General features: G+C 38.0%; 1 protein-coding gene across 1 annotated transcript; it reads right to left on the bottom strand.

Annotated features, from left to right (window-relative positions):
- Positions 1-1,947: 1,947 nt before the first annotated feature.
- On the bottom strand, positions 1,948-18,293 carry LOC148874167 (uncharacterized). The gene is made up of 6 exons (XM_088966568.1): positions 17,789-18,293; positions 16,770-17,174; positions 15,865-16,664; positions 15,692-15,781; positions 2,658-3,473; positions 1,948-2,525 (listed from the first exon to the last, which is right to left on the bottom strand). Exons 2-6 carry the CDS (start codon positions 16,876-16,878, stop codon positions 2,382-2,384), a joined length of 1,959 nt encoding a protein of 652 aa, XP_088822694.1. The 5' UTR covers positions 16,879-17,174; positions 17,789-18,293; the 3' UTR covers positions 1,948-2,381.
- Between the last annotated feature and the right edge of the window lie 5,155 nt (positions 18,294-23,448).

Here is a 23,448-nt window from a genome sequence, read left to right as displayed (position 1 = left end):
AGGTTTCAAAATCACGACGAAGGGATTGAAGTTTCACCGTGATTACCTTCGAGGAGCCTTGAAACGCCAGCTGCAGTGTCGTCCAAACTTCTTTCGCTGCTGTTATTGCTGCAATTTTGGAGAAAATTGACTCATGAACTGCTTGCTGGATGAAGAATAATGCTTTAGAGTCATTCTTATTCTCTTTCAGCCTGGCCTCTTCATCCGGATCAAGATAGCCATTTTCCACCAAGTCCCACGGATCTTGTGACCTGAACATAGTCTTCATCTTGATGCTCCAGAACAAAGAGTCACGGAGAACAAAGAGTCTCTGATCTCTTCTCTCTCTCAAATCCACAGCTCAAACTACCAACTACATGAAACCGGAAGTTGCAAGTTGAACGACAATTCTCGATCAGGTTCACGGCAACCGAGGAAGTTGCAGTGGAGCGGAAGTTACAACACCGTCTCTGCTTTATCTCAGCAGGAAGACGGTGCTTTATCTCATTCCAGCAGCGGAGCAGAAGTTACAGACGGTGTTTATCTCATTCCAGCAGTTGCAACTTGCAAGTTGAACGACAGTTCCTGATCAGGTACACGACGGCGGAGGAAGTTGCTTTATCTCACTCCTCTCTCTCAACTTCTCTCAATGTGAGATGCAGGCGAGTATCCAATACCGGCCAAGGCATCTATCAAACCAGATTGAGAAACCATCATGTTTCTGTTACAGTTGCAGCTGCAACTGAAGAAGGGGTCGTTTTTGAATTGCCTGGAATATAGTTGTTTTTAAACTTATATCAGTTCAAAAGATGGTCTGTTAAGCAGTTGGCTAGTCTGTCAGTCCAGTTGTAATGCCAACTATATTAACCGCACTAATTAGAAGCTCGAGTTAGTTTTTTGGTGGATCAATCTTCTCCCTCTTTTTCTCTCTTCCCTTCTCTTCTCCCCTTTCCTCTCTTCCGTTCTCTCTTTCATTTCTTTTCCCCTGCAACTTGTTGCAACCAAGCTGTAACGGGGAAACCGAATATAGGTCGATGGCGACTGAAGGAAGATAGGCAAGTTGTAGAGTTTCTGGGAAATCTCTGCCATGGTGGCTCGGTCTGACGAGTTCTGGGGTGAGAGTGAGAGACACCATGCGCTTTTATAAGCTCAAAACCACAGACGCAGAGGCCGCGAGAGAAGGAGATGAGCGAGAAAGGTACTGTAACTCATTGCAGCAGCGCTCCTCTGTTTTCGTTTGAAAGGGGGTCCGCCTCCGCCGCTGCAATAACACAGCATATTGCCTTCTCACTTTCTCGCTCTCTTTCAATACCGACTTCATGGACCTGTAACTGATCGCTTTCTCGTCATTGCCGCAACTGTAATCAAACCAAACGGATTCTGTTGCTTTCTTGTCATTGCCGCATTAATTCTCCGTATCAGGCTGTATATGGTAAGTTTACTCTAGTTGTTAGCTTGGCGTTCATCAGATCCACCATCAACTCGACGGTGCTCATTGTTGCCATTGCTATCAAAGGGGTTTTTAAGTGCAAAAATGATAGAGATACAAGTGCTGAGATCGCCTAAGAGCCACTAAATTGAGCATTTCTCTGTTTTTTTTCTGATTTTTTTTAATTTAAAAAAGAATAGAATAAAATAGTCCTTTTTTGTCTTTCTGTTATCAGACATTAATGACGAGAAAAATTAATCAATTGTCAAAAAGGTGGGGAATAAGTGTTAATCAATTGTCAAACAATAAAGATGCACTTAATCAATAAACCATAAGGATAGTTTAAGAAATTTACCCTATTATAAACAATCTATTTCTGATTACAGACTCGCAGGTAGGAAAGTAACGGTTGCCCGTCGTGGGTCTGCAAGGCGTAACTACGACGAACCATCGTTGCAGTGTGGAAAATGGAAATAAAATCCATTTCTTTCTATTGCCTTGTTATTTGTGAGAAATTAGATGTTTCCCAAGAGCCAACCTTAACTAAGAACTTTTGCTTCTTTTTCATCAAATTGAGCGAAACACATAAAGCTTTTTACCTTGAATTGGACCCCCAGAAGAACAAAAAAGAAAAAAAAAAAAAGATTTCCCAAACTGTGCAATTCCTTCGTACATTGCAGACCAAAATAACCTTTTAGCCACCGGTTCCCCATGAAAACTTCATAGAACCTTTAGTTACGGCAGGCACAGCATGTCAGATGAGTCTTTCATGTAAAACTGAAGCACCCGTAACTTATTGCACTTTCACTTTGGGAAAATAGCAAGGTTAGAGAACTCCTACCCACAACCTTCTATCTCTTCTTTGATATCCATTCAGCTTCTTGGCTTCCCATCTCAACAACCAAAAACGGTAATGAAAAAAGAAAAAAGAAATAGAAGTACCCTTTTTCCAGAGTACAAAAAGACTGGTAATTTAAGCTTCAGATTCGGAGTCAGACGAGCTCAATCCAGAAGCAGCACCACAAAAACTGCCCACATGTGACTCAAGTGGCAAAGGGACCTTTGTTTGCTGCTGAGCGCCTTGGCACAGTCTGGAGGATGGCCTCACTTTCATATACTGCATAAACCATAAAAAAATAATGAATTAAAAACATATGCAAGATGAGAAGTATGCAATAATGCACGTATTGCCTACAGAGAATTAGGAATTTTCACTTGGTTTAGATGTATCTAAATAGGTGCCTATTACCTCTCTGTAGAAAGCACTAATCTCCTCTTCTGTAAGACCTTCCTCCTCCCCTGCATTTTCATCCCACCCAAGTGAACGAAGGAATGCGGCCTCTTCCTCATCTGGATAAACAAATGCATCAGCTGTTGAGCGTTTCTCTCCATTGTTAGAAAATCTTTGGGACTCCTCGGAGGTATCACCACTGCTGACAAGATCACCCCCATTCTCAGTTGACCAGTCCAGGCCAGAGGGTTCTGATGAAGGGGCATCACTACTCTGAGGGCTAACTGGAGCAGTAGGAACCACTTCTGTAGGTTCACTTGACTTCTCTAAGAGAGATGATGATGCAGTAGGGCTTGGATCTGGGACAGCTGAAGCAAGGTTTCCTGAAGTTTTCTTCCTCATGAGATTGAAGAAATCATTACGACTTTGGACTTGAGATGTCAAGGGTCTCTTCTCCACAGCAGATCCATGGGTAAGAGATGAAGCAACAGACTTGCGCTCATTGGGAAGCTTTGAGTTGTTTGGGCTCCTCAGAGGAGGAGCATATGCAGCTAGTGGAGCAAAGTTATTCACCACTTTGCTAGCGTTTGTTGGACTCAATCCATCCTTGGCAGAAGGCGAGATACCATTCTTCTCCCTTGGAGCTTTCAGGACAAGAAGTTTCCCACCATGAGATGTCTTAGGAACATCAGATCTCACATGTCCGCCACGTAAAGAGTGGTTGACAAGGTGAGATGATGGAAGTTGCTGCTGTTGAGAAGTCTTAGCAGAAATACCCATCTCCCCAGTTCTGACCACTGCCTTAGGTTTGGCTTTTTCAGAAGAATTCAGAGCCTGAAAAGAAAGGCATATAATAAGTCATAGAAGATTAAATCTAACATGCAACAGGCACAATTAGTTTCAACCATCATGATAATGTACAACCAAACAGAAAAGATAAACCATCAAGATTCACCTGCATATAAAGAATCATCAACATTGCAGCCAAGCAGTGGTTATCAAGAGCATTAGCTTAAACTGCAAGCCTCAACATGGGTAAAAATCTATACAGCTACACAATCTGGTACCAATGCAGCCATGCAATGTTTGTTGGCAAAACAACTGCCTAATCATCCAAAAGATTGTCTGTCTACTACAAGGCTCTTAATACAAATCTATAACCTAAAGTTGATATGATATACCAAATTAGAACTTGTCTATCAGCCAGTTAACTACCCCACACCTTTCTGACACATTGACAAATTAATGCAATTCATCATGCCCAAAATAAAACAAACTATTCACCTTAGCACCTAAATAGGCATTCTTCAAACATCTTACAGCATACACAGTGTAAGGTTGGCAAGGCCACACAGTACAACCAAATAGATCATTACTTTGGTAATCTTACAGCATACAGTGTAAAGTTGGTAAGGCCACAATGTACAGCCAGCAGATCATTATGTAAGTAAAGAACTTAAATCTTCAAACAAATTACAGATTATAGACAGTGACCAAGAAAGTGAACCATTTGATATATTAGTTACTAGATCATGAAATAATCAACAATGCAAGACTGCCAGAACAAGGGCAAAGCTCGTACACAGATCAGTTTGGTTTGGTTTCACCTAATTGTGCCAACCAAACCAACACTACTGGGTTGACGATTGAGCTAAACTAAAACAACTGACAGACACCTAGAAGCAATTGTGATATTTGTTTTGCTTTCAGTTGGTTTAATTAGTTAACCAAACAGAAATGTTCCTTCGCATTTGTTACCCTTTAATAACTTCTATACATTTATTTATAGGGACAAGCTAGACAAGAGTTCAGTCCAGTGCAACTCTGACCATCGTTGATTGAATTTGAGAGGGACCAACCACTGGTCTCTTTGAGAACTTCTACACTTAAATAATTTCAGTACTCAGTTAACTTTTTTTATTTTTTGTCTTTTTGAGTTTTGTGGGAAAAGGCACAAATAGGAAATTGGAAGAGAGAAGAGGACAGAGGAGGATAGCAGTCTAGGAGAGACTAGCTGTCAGCTGAAAAAGTGAAAAGTGAAGTAACAAAAGAAATAAATAAAGAAAACAAATAAACACACACACACAAGAGGTTAGGGCCGGTTTAGCTTCAGCTTGCTTAGAAAGTCATAACCTGCAACCCAACCGACTAGCAAGGTTCTACGACTAATGAAACCAAAACCAACCGACTTACTTGAAAACTGACCAAATCAGGTTGAGTCAAGCCAGTTAGTTTGGTTTTTACCATTTGGTGAACAGCCCCAGGAAAAACATAACTTAAATAAATTCCCCTCAAAAGTATCTCATGTGCTATCTGCATATTTAACGAGCATAAAAAAGGTTTGCCTCGTAACAAAGCTGACTACAACCTAATCAATTATCTAGACTCCCACGTAGAAGTAACTATAACATGTACACCATTTCGTACCATAGCTGTCAAGGCAATGCCTAGGGAACCCCCGGGCAATAAGGCGACCTTGGAGGGTCGCCTCACCCAAATGCCTACATATTTATATGTAAGACACCACATAATATTTTTATATTTTATTTATGATATTAATAGTAGTACGACAGAATTTGTTAGAGCAAATTATTCATATTGTGGGTTTATAGTATTAATATTATTATTCTTATTTCAGTTTCTTTTTTATCATTTTCTTATTTGTTTGGGTTCAATCAACACAAGTCAGTGACATATCTTGAACCCTTTTTTGATGAATAGGTGGTATCAACCCTTATATTTTGTATCTTGAACCCTTTAAGACTATAAAACCTGAACTGATAAGAAACAACTTGAAGATTTTATCCAATTGACATGTAAGAAAAATCAATAGGACTTCTTCATCTTCTTCCTAGGACCAAATAAGAACTCGACCTTTTTTTATGAATAGGTGGTATCAGCCCTTATTTCATTCCTTTCTTATCTTCCTCATCATAAATATGTTAGTTTCCTGTCTTTCGATATGAAGTTTATACTTATTTCATGAGGATTATGGTAATTAAAAGTTAAAGATAACTGGTTATTACTTTAAAACCTAGGGAACTACCTTAAAATTTATATTTTTATTCTTAAAAATCATCGCTTAGGCAACACCTAAGCGACTAGGCACTCCCCTGTCACCTAGCTTCGTCGTGGCACCTTGAAAACTATGTTCCCTACAAACTATTTTAGTGTATTTTACATTCACACTTTGAGCCCATCATTCCTGTCTATTTGAAATCGTAGTAATTGATTAGGATCCTGCCCAATAGGCCAGACCCTGAATGATTTTAGTACCTAATTAAGGAGTAAAGCCCAGCCTGACCTGCATCCCAGGCCTGATAGCTAAAGCCAGGTTTCCAGCCTTAAAACAATCTTAAATATTATAAATAATAATTTTTATAATTAATATTATAAATAATATTTTATTATATAACAAATGTAATATGCTATACTTAATACCACACAAAATATTGTAGATATTAGATAATATGCATTTATTTTTTGAATATGTAATATGTATTTACACACATGTAGATTTTTTTATGATAAATGAGTAAAACTTTTATTAATCCAACAGATAAATAAGAGGTACAGGCAACCAAAGGAAAGGCACGAGATACGAGCTTGCCTTTATGATCAAAGAATCACAATTTCAAAAGAAACATGAATTATAAGGAAGCCCAAAATAATGAATCCTGAGAGCCCCCCTGTTTAACAAGTGAGTCAGCCATCGAGTTTGCTGATATGCGCACCCACTGAACTCTTACTGTCATACCACAGAAACCAGATTCAGCGACCATCCAACAACCACCTGAGAGTCCCCTTCAATAAGCAGATGTTCTATCCCTAGCTGGTTTGTAAGCTGGATTCATTGTACAACAACTAAAAATTCAGCCCTTGTAGAGTCTCCCAAACTCACTGGATCTGAATATACAGAGATAATGCTACTGTCTTTATTTCTCAGAACTCCTATGTCCGATGATCCAGGGTTACCCTGGCTACTCCCATCAAAGTACAGCTTAATAAAATCCTCCCCAGGTGGCATCCACTCTACCATAAATTCGTCCTTCCTAGTAGAAACATTAGCCACTGCTAATCAACTCCTCCAAAGATCATCAAAGGAGTAGGTATCAATAAGGTTTAATGTTTTCAGCCACTGAATTGCCCTTGTCAGAGCACTATCTTTAACTTCCAAAAAGCTACTTTCCTTTTCTGAGACAGAAAGGAAGGTAAATGTATTAAAAAAGAAAAAGGAGAAGAGAGGAATGTACAACCAAAGGCTCATCCAGAGAACCAAACACACAAAAGCTACGAAAGGCCCACATCTGTGTTCACTAACACCAAGTGCAGCTAAAGACGGGTCAAGAGAAAGAAAAGCAAAAGAAATTAATAAACCCCACCAAAAACAAAACAAGGATGTGTGTGTGCATATTCCTTTCCAGACCTGGACACAAAACCTAGGCCCAAGCCCAATGATTTAAAAGGCGCGCCTAGGCGCACAGGCGAGGCACATTTTGGGGTATGTGCTTTGCCCAAGCCCTAGGCGCACCTTTCAAAAGGCTCACACCTACTGCGCCTGATGCGCCTTGCGCCTCAGCCCAGGCGTGCACTTTTTTAAAATTTTGCGCTTTTTGCTTTTTTTTAGTCTAACGGGTGGGTCGGGGCTCCATTCCGGTTTGATCACTCACTAAAGTTCTGAGAAACCCCATTTGCTAATGCTGTTCATTCATTCATTGCAATAAAATATCTTCTTAAAAGGCAATGAAAGTTACAAAATCATTATTTTTTATGTGAGAAAAAAGAATTTCAGACCCTAACATAGACTTGTTCGGGCTTGCCTTAAGGGGTGTGGTACAAAGGCGACTCATAGAATCAAGAATGCAATATGTTTAAAGTCACATTAGCTACTTGAAGCAATGCAATTAAGGAAAAAAAAATAGATTGTGGGTTTACATGCTTGAAAATGATTTATATATTTGCTTTTATCACATTTAAGTTTATATTTTTTATTAACATTATGTTTAATATTTTTTGCATTTTTTATTTTTGGCTTTTTTGCATTTTCTCACTTTTTTTTATTTTTTAGCTTTTTTTTTGTAATTTTGCGCCTTACTTAAAAAGGTGCACACCTCGCCTTGCGCCTCATGCACAAATTGGCCCTTGCGCTTTTTTTGCACCTTGTGCTTTTAAAACACTGCCCAAGCCAAGAACCTTGCAAGCCAGGTCGGGCCAAGCTAGAAATGTTCACCCCTAGTGCATATGATTTTCTTTGAACATATATAACATTTCCAAGTGTACCAAACAAACAATATGCATATCCATATGGCTTTCTTTGAACATATATAACATTCCAAGTGTACCAAAACAGATAATACCAACTTCAAAAAATAACTTATTTTTTGAGACAATACAAAAATGCATTGATGAACAAAACCATGGTAAGCTACAATAATAGAAAGTAAAGAGAAAATAGGACAAAACAACAAACTGGATTGAATAAAGTGGATACATTATCATTTAAACCTAAAAAGCGGAGAGAGAGAGAGAGAGAAGAAAAAAATCATCCGAGAGAGAGAAAGAAGAGGTGGTAAGAAATCATCTGAGAGGAGAACAAAAATAACCCAACAACCAATTTTCAACAGAAACCACAAAAACCTGGAAAGCCCCCTCCCCCCCAAAAAAAGACAACACAAAATGTACATTTGAGCACAAACAGGGTAATGGTAAACCCTTAGCACAAACCAGCAAAAAACATCTTATACACAACTGGTGAGTCCAAAAAGGAAATGCCGAGCAGAGCCTGGCTTAAAACAAGGAATTTATTTCAGCAGGGGTGTATCGGTACTTTAAACCATGTGCAATTTATTTTTTTAGTTTTTTTTTCAAATTTTCATTTTTATAGATATTTTATATTATTTCATAAATAAAACAAAGGGATTTCTGAAAACACCTTTAAACAGGTGTATCGGAACCCTCACAATACGATACGATACGCCAGATATGAGGCATATCGAATCGATACTTTGAACCTTGATAATAAGAAATTGTAATCGAATTGCTGTTTTCTCATCATCAAGAAGACCACCTATAGCAGTTAAATGGAAGAACCCGGCATCAGGATTAATCAAATTGAACTTTGATGGATGCAGTCTGGCAACCCAGAACAATCTGGAATTTGGGGTGTGTTTAGAGATGAGGGAATGTGATAGCACTGTTCTCTGGACTTGCAGGCTATGGAGATCCAACTAGAGGAGAACTGTCGGCAATCCTACAAGGGGCAAGGAGGGCTAAATCTATGAACTGGTTTATGAGATGCAGAAGAAACAAAATCACAAGATGCACCCGAATAAAACCCTGTAAGTTAAAAATAGTGATTGATCAGAAAGTTACAATTAACTATCATAAAAAAAAAATAGATAACAATTAATTAGTGAGGTCCATTTTTAGGAAGCCATCTCAGCATGAGCTTCTTTATTATACTATGTTACAATATAAGTGTTACAAGAAAGCAAATACAAGTCTTTGTATTTTTTATATTTTTCCTAAGTGACGTAAACTAAAGGGGTGAACAAACATCCTTTTTGTTATAAATCTCACATATTGATGAAAAAATTAGGTGTCACTTCAGGTGGCAATAATTCCATTGCCCAAAGCAATCATGCTTTTTTATTGGTAGGCAACATTCTGATAAGAAAGTCACATCAGCATTACTACAGGAAAGAAAATGAACATGTACCTAAAGCTAGGTAGAAAGATTTTTACATTTGAACAAGAAACAGAAATTGGAAAAAAAAATGGAACCAGGCTACTGGATACCCTTTAAAATAGTTTCCTAAGATTTATGATAAATCCCTTTGCTAGTCAAGGATGAACCACGATAGAGAGGAATTTTGAAATACAAATGGGAAACCAAAGTCTAATAACTTGGAATCATATCTTCAAAGAGATTCAGGTCCATAATAAGGTAAACAATTTAAAATTCAAGAACCAAGTATACAACCCTACAATATAGTTAATTATGTATTAGATATCAAATTTAAGGTTAATTCATCAAAAGTAGCAACAAGCCAGGTGAAGCACAACAGGTTTCAAACAAGGCATACCCCACAAAATGAGCCTTGTCTGTGAGTAGAGATGCTCATTCACATAAATTTCTGGTTTCTGGCATAGGTTTTGTGTCCAGGTATAGCCGAAGCCTGCATCAGGCCCAAAAACTTGCAAGCCAGGATATATAGGCCATATATGCCATGCATATCACATTAACTCCACTAGTATGAACTTGTCTTACAGTCCCGGTCCCAAGCCTGGATAAAGGAGGGTGTGTGAGGTTGGCAGCTGGCACTAAAACTTTTGCAAACTCTCATGACAATCCTGATTTGTCTTCCCGTGCTCATACTAGGATGGTCCATGTAAGTGACCCACCATGGCAATGCCCAGTTGTGCTTTAAATAGAACAGATTGGTGAAACGGGATTCATGTAGCCAACCCCATATAGTTGGGCTAAGGCATGAATGATGATGATAATAGCCCAACGTGAGACCATGGAGGGCCAAGGTCAGGCTATGCCCCTGTATAATAGGTACTAAGGCTGCATTTAGCTTTGTGGAAAATAAGGTTGTTTCTCCCTTTGAGGCAGAACAAGGAGATAAGTAAAATTGTAGTCATTTTTGGAGAAGTTCCCTCGAGGCAAGCCCAAACATGGACTTGTTTGGGGGGGAGTGTGGCACAAAGGCAGCTCGTAGAATCAGGAATGTAATATGTTTTACATTACATTAGCTACTTGAAGTAATGCAATTGAGCGAAAAAAAAGATTAGAGGTTTTACATGCTTGAAAATGTTTTATATGTTTCATTTTATTTTTAAATTCTCATTTGAATATGCTTTACATCTTTTTTTTTTTAATTTTCTGACTTTTTTTAATTTTTTAGCATTTTTTGTATTTTTGCGCCTTGCTTCAAAAAGGTGTGCACTTCGCCTTGCGGCTTGCACCTCAGATGCAAATTGACCTCTGTGCCTTGTGCTTTTAAAACACTGGGGCAACTAGTTTGGCAGCCCTGCCTGAGTGTTGTACTATTTCCCTCCTAATTAAACTTTTGCTTTAGCTTCCTCAGACAAAAATAAAAATAAAAATAAAACAAAACAAAACATACGATGTCATTTTTAAAAGGCATGCACCTGGTGGCTGGTGCATCTAAGGACATGTTTGCGCTAAAGAAATCAATTTATGCATGCTCTCCTTGTAAGTTTCCTAGTTAGAAACTCTTTATGTTCTAATGTGCTTCATACATTTGTAATGATCAATTAACATCTAACATCACACCAGCAACTTTAAGTGATGCAACTTGGAACAAACAAACACATCAAGAGTTTCATAGGCTTGAAGAAACTTTAGCTTTCCGTGATTTTGAAATTAAGGAGGTTTTGGTCAGTTGGTTTGGGGTTTGCTTGTATAAAGCATTGGGGTTAATGTTTGTTTGAGTCTCTGATCCGAGTTTTCCTGATTATAATATTTTCCCTCGATTTATTTTTTATTTTATAATAAAAAAACACCTCCATATCATGACCTCAATTTTACCATTATATAGAATTAAAGTACCTTAATTTTCTCCCATAATTTGGAAATTCATATTGCCAGCAAAAAGATTAATATAGACTACTGATCAAAAGAAGAAGATTAATAAATATAGATTAAATGAATATAAGCATTGACATCTTCTAGTTAATTGCACTACTGCAGATAAGATGATAGCTGTCTGATCTCTAACAAGATTGAGTCAAACAGCAGCCATTTTTTCACTCACCTCCATGGTCAGCAGCCATAGAGAACTGAGAAGATATAGTCCAGCCGAGTCAAGCATCCATTGCAAATACAGAAAAGGTGGCTACCCCCATTTTCGGTTGACTTGAATGTGGGTTCAAGTCACATTCAAGGTGGCTACTCTCAGACTTGAATGTGGGTTGGCCTGAGCTAACAGTTTACACTGCTTTGGGCTCGGGCTTCAGGTTGGGCCCAATGAAATTTTAACAAAATTCCAACCCTAACTTGCAAAAGTTGCACCCCTAAAAGAAATGGAAATTGAGAGGTTGGTCATTGAAGGTGACTTGAAAACAGTTGTGGGTTGGCTGAAAAAGGGGGAAAGGGTAAATTGGCAATTAAGAAATGAGTTCAGATGCTTCAAATGGCTGTATAAAGACATGGTGATAACAGTATGGCTGATGGTTTATCTAAGCAAGGGATTCATAGACTATGCTTTCAGCTTATTTGCAATACTTGGGATGGTTTAGCTCCCTTGGTCTTGTTTCTTGTCACAACTTGTTGTATCTCTCAATTTCTAATTTAATGAATTAATCTTTGTGTTCATCCATAAATATCCATTTAAAAAATTGTTTTAAATTATGAATGGAATTTGAATTTCTACTTGCAATTTTGCGGATTGGAGATGACTAGAAATCTTAAAGGTGCTAACTCCATCCAGGGTAAGGCTGCAAATGAATTGAATCGAATCGATATAGGTAGATCCAAATTTGATTCATTTATATTCAAATTCAAATCAAATCTTATCAATCGGATTTATGTCAAATTCAAATCGAATATGGATTGTGAAAACTTACAGGTGTTGTAGATGGTCTTCGATGCATATAACCAAACCATGTTAGTCTATTTTTTTCTCATTTTATCACCTATTGGAGCTGTTCTTAGGATCCTCTGAATGACTTCATTTCTGATCCTATCCTTTCTTGCTTTTCCATTTAACCATCTCAGCATACGCATATCAGCCACACTCATTTTGTGGACATGCTTTTTCTTGACTGCCTAAGAGTCCATTCAGTGCAGCATAGTTGGCTAGCCTTACAACTGTTTTATAGAATTTTCTTTTTAATCTATGTGGTATTTTCCTGTCACATAGAACCCTGGATGCACCATTTCATTTTGCCCATTCTCTAATTCTATGGATGACATCCTCCTAAATTTCTCATTTATCATGAACATGTTTAGTTAATTCATCTATAATTAGCACAAATAAATTAGGGCTAACTGGCTAAGTGCTAAAGATCCATTATAATCTGATTCAGTTCAATTTAAATACATATACCCATACATACTTGCACTAATCAGTGATCACCCTTTAATAGGATCCAATTCAAATTCAAACTCAGACAATTGGTACTGTTTGCAGCCCTAATCCTCCAATAGCCATTGCTTGGTGTAGTGGTAAAGTCTTGTGCTGACAAGTATGAATGTGGGTTCAAGTCTGAGAGTAGCCAGTTAGCCACATTGTGCTAAAGGTCCAAGGTCTAATCCTAAAGAACCTAATGGTTCTCATTCCATTAGGCGCTAACTCTTAACTTTGTCCTACAACAGTTTATTCATCTGTTTAACCTTACTTGCTCTTTGTTACTAATGCCAGATTTGTTTTTCTTTCACCTCAGTAGTCTTACTTCTTTCTCCACTGCTAATGGACCATCCTAGTTCTCTTAATTTATTCTCTAACAGTCTAATTATATTTTTATCAGTCTATTATCCCCTCAGTATTCCCCCTTTCTTTTCTATGTTCCATACTTGCTAAGGTCACGCCTAGGTGACACCTAGGCAACAAGACATGGTCACCTTGCCTAATCAGCAAGAAGATTTGCACATGGTTTTATGAAATACTTATATATTCCTAAATTTTTTAGATTATGATATAGACATTATAAAACTAAAATATTATTTTGTATGTTTATATACTAGTTTCTTTTTTATCATTTTCTTTTTTGTTAGGATTTAATGAACACACACATTGTTATGATGTCTTGAACCCTCAAAGATTTCAAAAGCTGAACCAGTAAAATTTTCTTCCTTATATTGTTTTCCTATAAAAAATAGTGGTTCAGGCCCTATATTTTCTGAATTTTCTTCTCTTTCTTTCTTCTTCTCATGCATGTGTTGATTTTTATACTTAAACATAAGTTTATACTTTTCTTATGAAAATTATGGATGATTATTAAAGAAACATGGTTGCTAGTTGCTATAGAACCTAGGGAATTACCCTAGGATATATTATTTTTACTTGAAAATAACCACTGGCCTAGTCAACCAGATGATAAGGCACCCCCTGTTGCCTAGCCTCACCTTGGTGCCTTGAAAACTATGTCATATTCCTAGGTTTCTGCAGTTTCTTAGAAAAGTAGAGATCACATCCTTATTGTTTAAAACTCCATAACCTTGCCAAACCTCCAACCAGTCATTCCCAATTGTTCACCCAAACTACGGGTTATAGAACCTATATTATTTTTTCACCCACCAGACATGTTTCTTTTTGTTTTTATGTTGTTTAGATTCTCCTTGATTCTGCACAACCCTACTGGTTGTTAAACTAAGAACCCATTTGGGAGGGTTGAAGCTTCAATTAAGCTGTGCTTTGGAGAAGCCACTAAAAGAGGCTTCAGCGGAAATCCCTATTTCTAGCTGAAAGACAACTATTTTGAACTTTCTGGGGTGCTTATCAAACATAGTTTATGGGCTGTCCAGGTGGGGCTCACCTCATAAAGCCAGAAGCCACTACCTGAAAGCCTTCCCAAATAAGCACTAAACAAGCTAAGACCTTGTATCGTACTTCCAAGCAATGTTTTAAAATGCGGAGGCGTGACGTGAGGCATAGTTCAGAAGGCAAGAGGCATAAGCCTCCCGAACACAAGGAGGTGTAAGCCTCCTTAAGAGGAGGGGGGTTAGGAGGAAGGAGGAGGAAGGGGAGGAGGATGAAGAGGAAGGGGAATCTCATTTTTTTTCTTTTTTTTCAATAGAAGTCTTTTATATTAAGAAGATTAAAGATGCATAACATTAATTGAAAGAGGGGCATTCATCAAAAAAAAAACATTAATTGAAAGGGGCAGAGGGAAAACCACTTTCTTTCCCCTTATCTTTTCTTCCTTTCCCTTTCCCTTTTCTTTTCTTTCCTTTTCTCTTTTTTTTTTCTTCTCTTTCTTTTCTTTCCCTTCCCTTTCTGTTCCTTTCCTTTTTTTTCTTTTTTCTTTTTTCTGTCTTTTCATATAAGATGTGCATGAGGCGCATGAGGCATACGCCTCAGAGGTGTCAGCGCCATGGCATATCACATATGCCTCAGGGCATTTTGGGAGCGTATTGCCTGGAGGTACGCCTCCCAGGCCTTTTAAAACACTGCTTCCAAGTTAATAAAATCATCCAGCCACAAATATTGGTTTTTGTTTTGGGGGGAGGGGTTCTGCTATTGTCCAGTCCACTAAAGAGTCACAAAATTGTGCCTCAATTGTTACTAAAACCCAACAAAGAACTCCAATTTCCCAACTGAGGTTTCACATTCTTTAGTAGAAAGATTTTAGTCATCAATGGAAATGTGAGAGGAGAGATTGGGATGTAGAGTTTAGTTAAAAGTAATTAATAATAACTAGGATATACAGAGCAATTATCAAAAAAACTGGATATACGGAGTCTTTCCAAAGAGAGATGCAAGCATATTTTGGATCTTCAATGGACACAATGATGGGGATAACCAAGTTTGAGACACAGAGGTGTTTACTCTTCTTTCTCAAAGCAAGGTTTCCAAGTAATCTCAATAGAATTCCTTGGCCATTTAAGGGGTGTTGTTTTTTTTTATAAATCATTGAAGGGGTGTTCTAGAAATGCTATAATCATATATAAATAAAAGATTGGGATGGGATCAGAGCACTACCTCAAAAAAGCTTCTGAAACTTTGGCCATCATATCAATACAAATTGGGTGGGTTGAGGGGTGAATTCAATTATGGATTGGTTGGTTAGATTGGGTGTGGGAAGATTTCCCACAATAGTAAAGATCAATACCTAACTAGTTTTTTTTTGTTGAAGGGTCAAGTTGAATGATCATAGTCTTCTTTATACACCACCACAATTTTTTTGGTCTTTCCAGGAAAAAAAGCCTAATTCCAATCATTGCTTTCCTCAAATAACTGAAGGCTCACTTTTTATAACTAAAATAGCATTCAGTGAAACTGAAAAAAGAGAAAGCTCTTACAAAACAGACATCTTAAAATGGAATGATCTTACAAAACTTAAAGACAAGTGGCATCTCTTACCGAAGTTTTAGGCATTGAAGGTGTCATTGGTATTAACTGCCTAGATTGTTTGATAGCCAATTCCTCAAGCCTTTGAGTTTCAACCGATAACTACAAGCAAACAACAAAGGATCCTAAAGCCAACAGAACAACTAAAATAAAGACATTAGCAACAGAAGGAGAAATGCAGTTACCTGGGGAGATATGCGAGTCCGTGAAGGAGCTTGAGCCAATGTTTCAGCCATATTAAGACCAGTAGATGAGTTCGGTGCCCCAGAGGCTGAACAAGCTGTAGTAGCTTGTTGAACAGATGATGGACCCATGCTATTGTTCCCAATTATCACAGGCACCTCTGCCAATGCTGAAGTCCAGCCATCGCCCCCAATAACAGCTGAACTACCTATTGGCAAGCTCTGAACTGATGAGCTCAGGCCAGGTGATGATACTCTTCCGATATCCAGTGCTCCTTGTTTCTCTTCTGCTCCAAGTGAGGGGAAGTCCCTTTCAAATGCAGCTTTTTGGATGCTGCTAACAATGCTTCCTCCAACAAGCAAGCCATTGCCATTGTTGTGATTGTTGTTGCCATTGTTTGTATCAGCTGCTACTCTTCTCGGCCATCCCTCACCTCGTTTGCCCGATATCATTGACTGTGAACGCCTTAATGTATCCTTCTCAATCCTACTTGTCAGAATGCTTGCCAAAGGATCAGAATAATCACGATCCCTGTGATCCCCCAGTATAGACTTCTCTTTATCACGATAGTCAACGGTGTCCTTTTCCCAGTCCCTATCACGGTGACTCCTAGTAAAACTACTGTAAGACCGCGAATAGGTGGATGTCTCCTTATCATGCATCAAAGAACCATTACTGCTTGAACTCCTACGGAAGTAAGCTGAAGAGGTCCTATCCAAAAAGGCAGAAGATCGAGGTGTATCATAATCACCAGTGCTCATAGTCAATCTGTTTCTTGTGGTAAGTGCAACAGCATGATCATCTACAACAGGGAAAAAACACCATAAAAATTGTTGAACATGAAGCATCTTCTAAAGAAAATGGAAGCTGGAAGAGCATAACAAAATGGCATAGAAATTAAAAATACCTGAGTGTGAGGAAGATGATGCAAAATGGTGGGTTGTATTGCCACCCCCAGTTATGCTTCCTGTACCTTTCAACCATTCTGGAACTAATGTGGGTTCACCTTTTGCCATTACGGGTATTAAACATGATCAGAGACAAAAGTAGAAATATATGTTCCAATGTGCTTTAACCCTTGCCGTTTATCCTCTTGACTCCATCCAATGTTTATCAGTAAAATTGTTATCTGTACAGAACTAATCGAGTCTAACCCTAGTCTTTAGTTTCTCAAACAATGGCTCTTCCTTCACATACGAACCCAACAAAACTAAACACTGCTTCAGTCAATCAATTGAAAAACGAAAAAAAAAAGTTTGAACGCCTCAGTCCTGCTAATGCACTCACAGATGAAAAATGAATCCACCAGCTCCTGTACAATATGGAAAAACAATCTCCAATAAGACAAACGACCTATGAACCCAAATACAACCGGGGTTCCTTTCCGCTCTCTGTACACTACAGGATCAGCAAAGCCCAAATCAAAAAAATGCAATTTTTTGCGCCTTTAAGCCACTAAGGAAAGCCAGAGGCAGGAAAAACTACGAGGGACAGAATACTACATAGAAGACGAACAAGAGGAGCAACAAGAAAGGCTTCTCTACGCCTCCATCTTCAAGAAGAGATGGATTTGCAGTCGGCCAAAACACACTCAGATGACCCCCATCACCACACCAACCCGAAATCAATATGCCGAAAGCAACCTACCCCTTGGCAAATAATGAAGGAAACGCAATGCCTCTGGAATAAGAATTCGAACCCATTACAGCAAACGCAGGGAAACACCAAACCCTAGAATTAGAGAAACCCTAGACACCAATACAATGAAGAGGAGACCCAAACCATCCAAAAACAAGGAAACCCTCGAATGAAAGTGCCTATGACTAGGGTTTGCAGTTCGCAGAGGATAGAAAGCCAGGAATTAGAACAAATATCCGAGGAAAAAGCAAGTGCAGAAACAGAGATGAGGAACGAGAACTAACTAACCCTTGCGTCTTAAAGATTGACGGAAAACACGAGGCCAGGTCGTTTCTGCGCCGGCAATCCCAACCACATGATCCAACCTGAGAAACCCTAACCGTTCGATCAACCGCCGGCTGTATTCCAATGCTAAGTGGTCGTTTGAAGGAATCCAAATGCGAGAAAGAGAACACGAAGAGTTTGGAGGACGGAAGGAGAGTGTATGGAATCGCTTTTGATGGGAATTGAAGTCCGAGAGGGACAAAGACTCTTTTCGGTCTTATGAGCGATTTGAGCGAGAAACAGAGAGGGAATGGAGAGAGAAAGCACACGCTTCGGTCGCCGCCGTGAAGGGAAATAGTGAGGGATAGAGAGTTTTATCTGAGTCCGAGAGAAAAGGATTTTTTTTTTTTTTTGTGTTGTTTTGGGTTGCTGCAACAAAACGTATGAAGAAGAGCCTCTCTTTGCTACAACTGAGAAAACCTATTTTTTATGAAATTTTCTTTCCTTGTTTCTTGCCTTCAAAAATCCCTATGCTCAACGAACTTGCCTCTTTTGTGGTTGGTTTTGCTAGACACTATATGAAAACAGAAGCCACAAATACTCAATGGTAGACAGATATTTGGGTCTAGAGGTCTGTTTTCACTCTTAGGTCAAACTCTGCCTACACTGGGCAGAAGGAGCCTGGTAACTGCTATGCTAAGCATGAGTGAGAAACGTGGTGATGGACTGTTTATCATCTACACTTTAGAAAGAAGCTCAATGGAAAGGGGAAAAAAAGTGTCCAGGTATAGTAGGGGCTCGTTTGGGAGGGTTTGAGGCTTTGATTGAGCTGCTTTCTTGAAAAAAGCCAATAAAAGAGGCCTTGGTGGAAAGCCCTGTTCGGGCTCCCTCTATGAGAGGGCTTTCACGCAACAGTTTCTAGCATTGCAAGGTAAACAGAAACCCCACATGAAAAACCCAAAAGGCCAAAAATGTGTGCGTATGAGCTTCAAAATAAACTTTTAAGTGAAACTACTCTTGATAACCTCTCAAAAGGTGGCCATCAATTAGGGGTTTTTTTTCAAACCAACCGGTGGTACCGGTTTTCGAAAAACTGATAATCAAAGTCGAACTGAAGTCGATCGATTCGGTTAACCACCGGTTCAGTTCATCAATTTTTTGATTTTAATAGTATTATATATAATAAATATAAAATATTATACTATATTATAAAAAGTAAAATACATATAAAATATTATATTATAAATAATAAATAATGTATATTACATATATATTCATTTATAATATATTGATAATATAAAATGTATATAATATACATAAATATAATATATATGTATATTAGTCAGTTCGGTTAATCGATACTTTCGAGTTTTCCAAAATACTGAACTGATCGACTTCATTAACCAAAATTTTCAGTTTAATTTCATCTGTCCGTTTTGGTTTTTTGGTTTTTCTTGCTCACCCTCACTATATATCAATGCTTAAACCCTCCTAAATGGACTATGGCTCAAAGGCAGACCTTATGGGGATTTTAGGGCCTGTTTGATTCATGTGAATAGGGCCTAGATTCTAATGCATTTTTTGGCTTTATGGTCATTGCTTCATGGATGCAACCTCATTATTAAATGAATGTGTTTATTTCTTGTTATTACAATTGAAAACTAAGTCAAAATGATGGTATTAGTCTTCTAATTATAGATTTTGACTTGTAATTCATTTTTATGAATAATTTTTGTGAATATTATATTTGTTGAGTGGTATGCTTATTTTTCAAGGTGCAAAGGGCTTGATGTATTAGGAGACTTCACAAATGCAAATTATGTTCCATATATTAATGGCATAGAAAACACTTTCCCTTGGAATAGATGGTTAAAACTTTACATAGGTAGTTCTTGGAAGGCTTTATAAACAAGTTTCATATCAATTAATTCATGGTTCCATACTTTTTTTTTTAACTAGCCATATTAACTAAATGGTGTATTTGGTTCCTTTCCCAATCATTTCTTTCAAATCAAACACAACCTAAAGTTTTCAATTAAATATTGGCATATAGAGAATTCAATAATGTTTGACACACTTTTTAATTACTTAGGGAAAAGCTATTTCTAGATATAAGAAGTTGTTTGATGACACCATTTTATCTAACCTCCGAACCCCAAAATCCCATTGATTCATCCCCCCATCCATCTCCCCACTTTTAAACAAAGTTACACATGTAATTACAACTCGTTCCAACACCTTATGAAATACAAAATTTATAGGGTTCAACTATAATGCTGGAAAGTCATGATACTAGAAAAACTTACAACCAATCAACTAACGCCATAAAAGTAGGAATCAATCAGGTGGGTTTTACCAAAATCTATAAGAGATTGTAATTGCTCAAAGCCTTTCTAGTATCATGTCTTCCCAGCATCATAGATTTTCCCAAAAGTTTATCATATTTTAAATTTTATTTAAAATAATGAAAAATACATAAAATAAACTACTCCAAAAATGCAATGTTAGAAGAAGATCAAACAAACAAATTTGTAACAAGACACAATATTATTGAACAAATTTCAATAGAAAGACAAATACAAACAAATGTTAAACATGGATTAAAAGAGACAATGGATATCTGTAGTGAGAATGGGTCGAATGGGCTTTAGTGTTCTTTATTTCTTTTAAGTAATATTTAAAAGTTATGTTTCTTAATTATGGACCTTATGGGCCTTCTTTTATTTTCTTTAATTATTTCTTTAGTGCTAGCTGCCCATTAAGGGCATCTAAGTAATTGTACTCAAACTTAGAATTATTAATAAGTGATGAAAGCGGGCTAGAGAGAGGTTCGAGTTCTTCTTTTTCTCTCTTCCCTTATTTTATTCTTCCACAACCTATCGCTGAAACTTCTTTCTCTTTCTCTCTTTTCTTCTTTTCTTGTATTATCTGAACTATTATAAGTGTAATTTTCAACTTAGTATCATAGCGAGTTCTCACTTTCGACTTTTTTTCTCCTTTATTTGCCCATACATAGTGTGTATGGAAAACTGGCCAGTTAATCAGTCAGCTACTTCTACAACCCAGTTAGGAAAGTTTTTGGAGAGCTTTGTGGAGGTTTTTCATCCTTAGTTGAAGCCCAAGGATGGTTCTTGGAGATTTTTCACGACAACCCTAAATAACTAGAGAAAACTTGTTACAAGTCGTAAAGACAATTTGAACTAGGTGGTTAGGGATCAAAAGTAAGCCTTTTGATTTCTACTTGGGGCGGTTTTGGTTGGATTCAATTCTATAACCTCTAGAAGGGGCAATTGAAGTTTCTCTCTTTCTCCCCATCCCATAGGACCCTGTGAAACACTAATTTTGGGGGGTTGAAAGGTTGTTCTTTGCTTATAACAATAAATCTAGCCTAGTAAAACCCTAATTTGATTTTTGTTTGCATCCATTTACTCAATGGAGCAAATTGGAGGAGAGACCAAATATTCCATAGATTATAGGTTTGGACGTGGGGAGTCAATGGAGAACTAGTGGAGGGAGCCTTGCGTTGCAGGGGCTCGTTCATAAACTATTAGGCTCGAGCTCGATTCGAATTAGAGACTTGAGCTTGAGCTCAAGCTCGGCTCAAATCAAAAGCTTGGAAGTTTGAGATCAGCTACCTCAAGCAGTCGAGGTCTCCCTCAATTGTCGAGGTGCCAAATCGATGTCTCCCTCAGTTGCTGAAGTGTCGAGCCGAGGTTTCCCTAGCAAGCGAGGTGTCGAACTAAGGTCTCCCTTAGTTGACAAGATGCTGAGCTGAGGTCTCCCTCAGTTGTCGAGGTGTTGAGCCGAGATCTCCCTCAGTGACCAAGGTGCCAAGCCAAGGTCTCCCTCAGTGGCCGAGGTGTAGTCTAACTCGAGCTGAATTCGAATTAGAGACTTGAGCTTGAGCTCAAAAATTTGAGCTCGGCTCAACTCAAACTTGACTACCTTTGATTATAGGTCCTCTAGCAGTCCAGATGCCGAGCTGAGGTCTCCCTCAGTTGGACAGAGAGTGGCATTCTTATAATTTATAAGGAGAGAGAGAGAGAGAGAGATGGCATTCTTGTAGGGGACCATGTGTTGCAGGGGCTCGCTCATTAACTATCAGGTTAGAGCTCGATTCGAATTAGATACTTGAGCTCGAGCTCGAGCTCAACTCAAATCAAAAGCTTAAAAGTTAGAGCTCAACTACCTTTGATTGCAGGTCTCTTAAGCAACCGAGGTTCTGGGCCCGAGGTCTCCCTCAACTGCTGAAGTGTTGAGATGAGGCTTCCCTAGCAGGCAAGGTGTCGAGCTAAGGTCCCCCTTAGTTGACAAGGTACCGAGCTGAGGTCTCCCTCAATTGTCAACGTGTTGAGATGAGATCTCCCTCAGTGACCAAGGTGTTGAGCCAAGGTCTCCCTTAGTGGTCGAGCTGTCTTCTAGCTCAAGCTCAATTCGAATTAGAGACTTGAGCTTGACTCGAACTTGGTTACCTTTGATTGCAAGTCCTTTAGCAGCTGAGATGCCGAGTTGAGGTCTCCCTCAGTTGGAGAGAGAGTGGCATTCTTATAATTTATAAGGAGAGAGAGAGAGAGAGAGATGACATTCTTGTAATTTGTAAGAAAAAGAGAGAGAGTTGGTAGGAGAGAATGGCATTCATGTAATTTGAAAGAAAAAAAGGCAAAATTGAGAGAGTTGGTAGAGAATGGCATTCTTCTAATTTTTATGAAAAAAGGCAAAAAATACTATTATATTCCATTTCCCTCATCCTCAGGCCTTCTTACGTACACATTTCAGCTTAATATATTTATATAGATCTCTCTGGGGTTGTAACTAATGTGAAGCTAGATTTGACCATTTATTCAACTTGGTTTCAATCTATTAAGATACATGTGTGTAATAGTGAAAAATAGGGTTATATTATCGGGAGCAAGAAGAAACCAGAGGAGAAGGATCATACCTATGAAAGGTGGGTGTAGGAAAACTACACAGTGGTGGGTTGGTTAGTGAATTCTATGCAACCACACATTAGTTAGCATTGTCTATGGATAGAAACTACAAAAGAAGTGTGGGATAGTGTCATAGAGACCTATTCCAAAAAGGTTAATGTTGCTTGGGCCTACAAGTTGAAGCATGATGTGAATAATCTTAGACAAGGGGAGAAGCCCATATCAGTTTACTTCTCCATGCTGAAATCTCTTTGGTAAGAGATTGATCTGATGGAGAGTGTTGTTTGGAGTTGCATAAAAAAAAAAAAAAGAAACAATGAACATGTAAATGAAGCTGTCTTGGAAAATGTCTCACAAAATGGTAAATACACTTCACCAATAATTCAAAAGAAAATGCACATTTTTGATAGAAATGTGCAAGGTGCAACTTAAAAGGAAATTGAAAATTCAAAATATGGCAAATGGCCATTATTGTGAGGTGTGTTGATGGAGATGGATATATACGAAAATGATTCTTAGATTTGATATATGTTGAAAATACAACTACATAAACGCTAAGAAGAGATTTCATTTGTTTTATCTTCTCATAACCTAAATATTCAAAATATTCAAGGTTAAAGTATGATGAATCTAAAAATATGCATTAATAATGGAATGACCTACAAAATTTATTTCTTAAAGATTGCCCTTGTGCATATTATGTGTATTGATTAACTCATCTAATGCAAATAGATGTTATTGAAACAGATAGAAAAA

The sequence above is a fragment of the Nelumbo lutea genome, chromosome 1 (assembly GCF_056320005.1).
Source record: "Nelumbo lutea isolate HS-2025 chromosome 1, American lotus-T2T, whole genome shotgun sequence".
In the NCBI taxonomy this organism is placed as follows: Eukaryota; Viridiplantae; Streptophyta; class Magnoliopsida; order Proteales; family Nelumbonaceae; genus Nelumbo; species Nelumbo lutea.
Note: the sequence above shows the minus strand (reverse complement) of the source record. Positions and strands in the feature narration are given on the sequence as shown.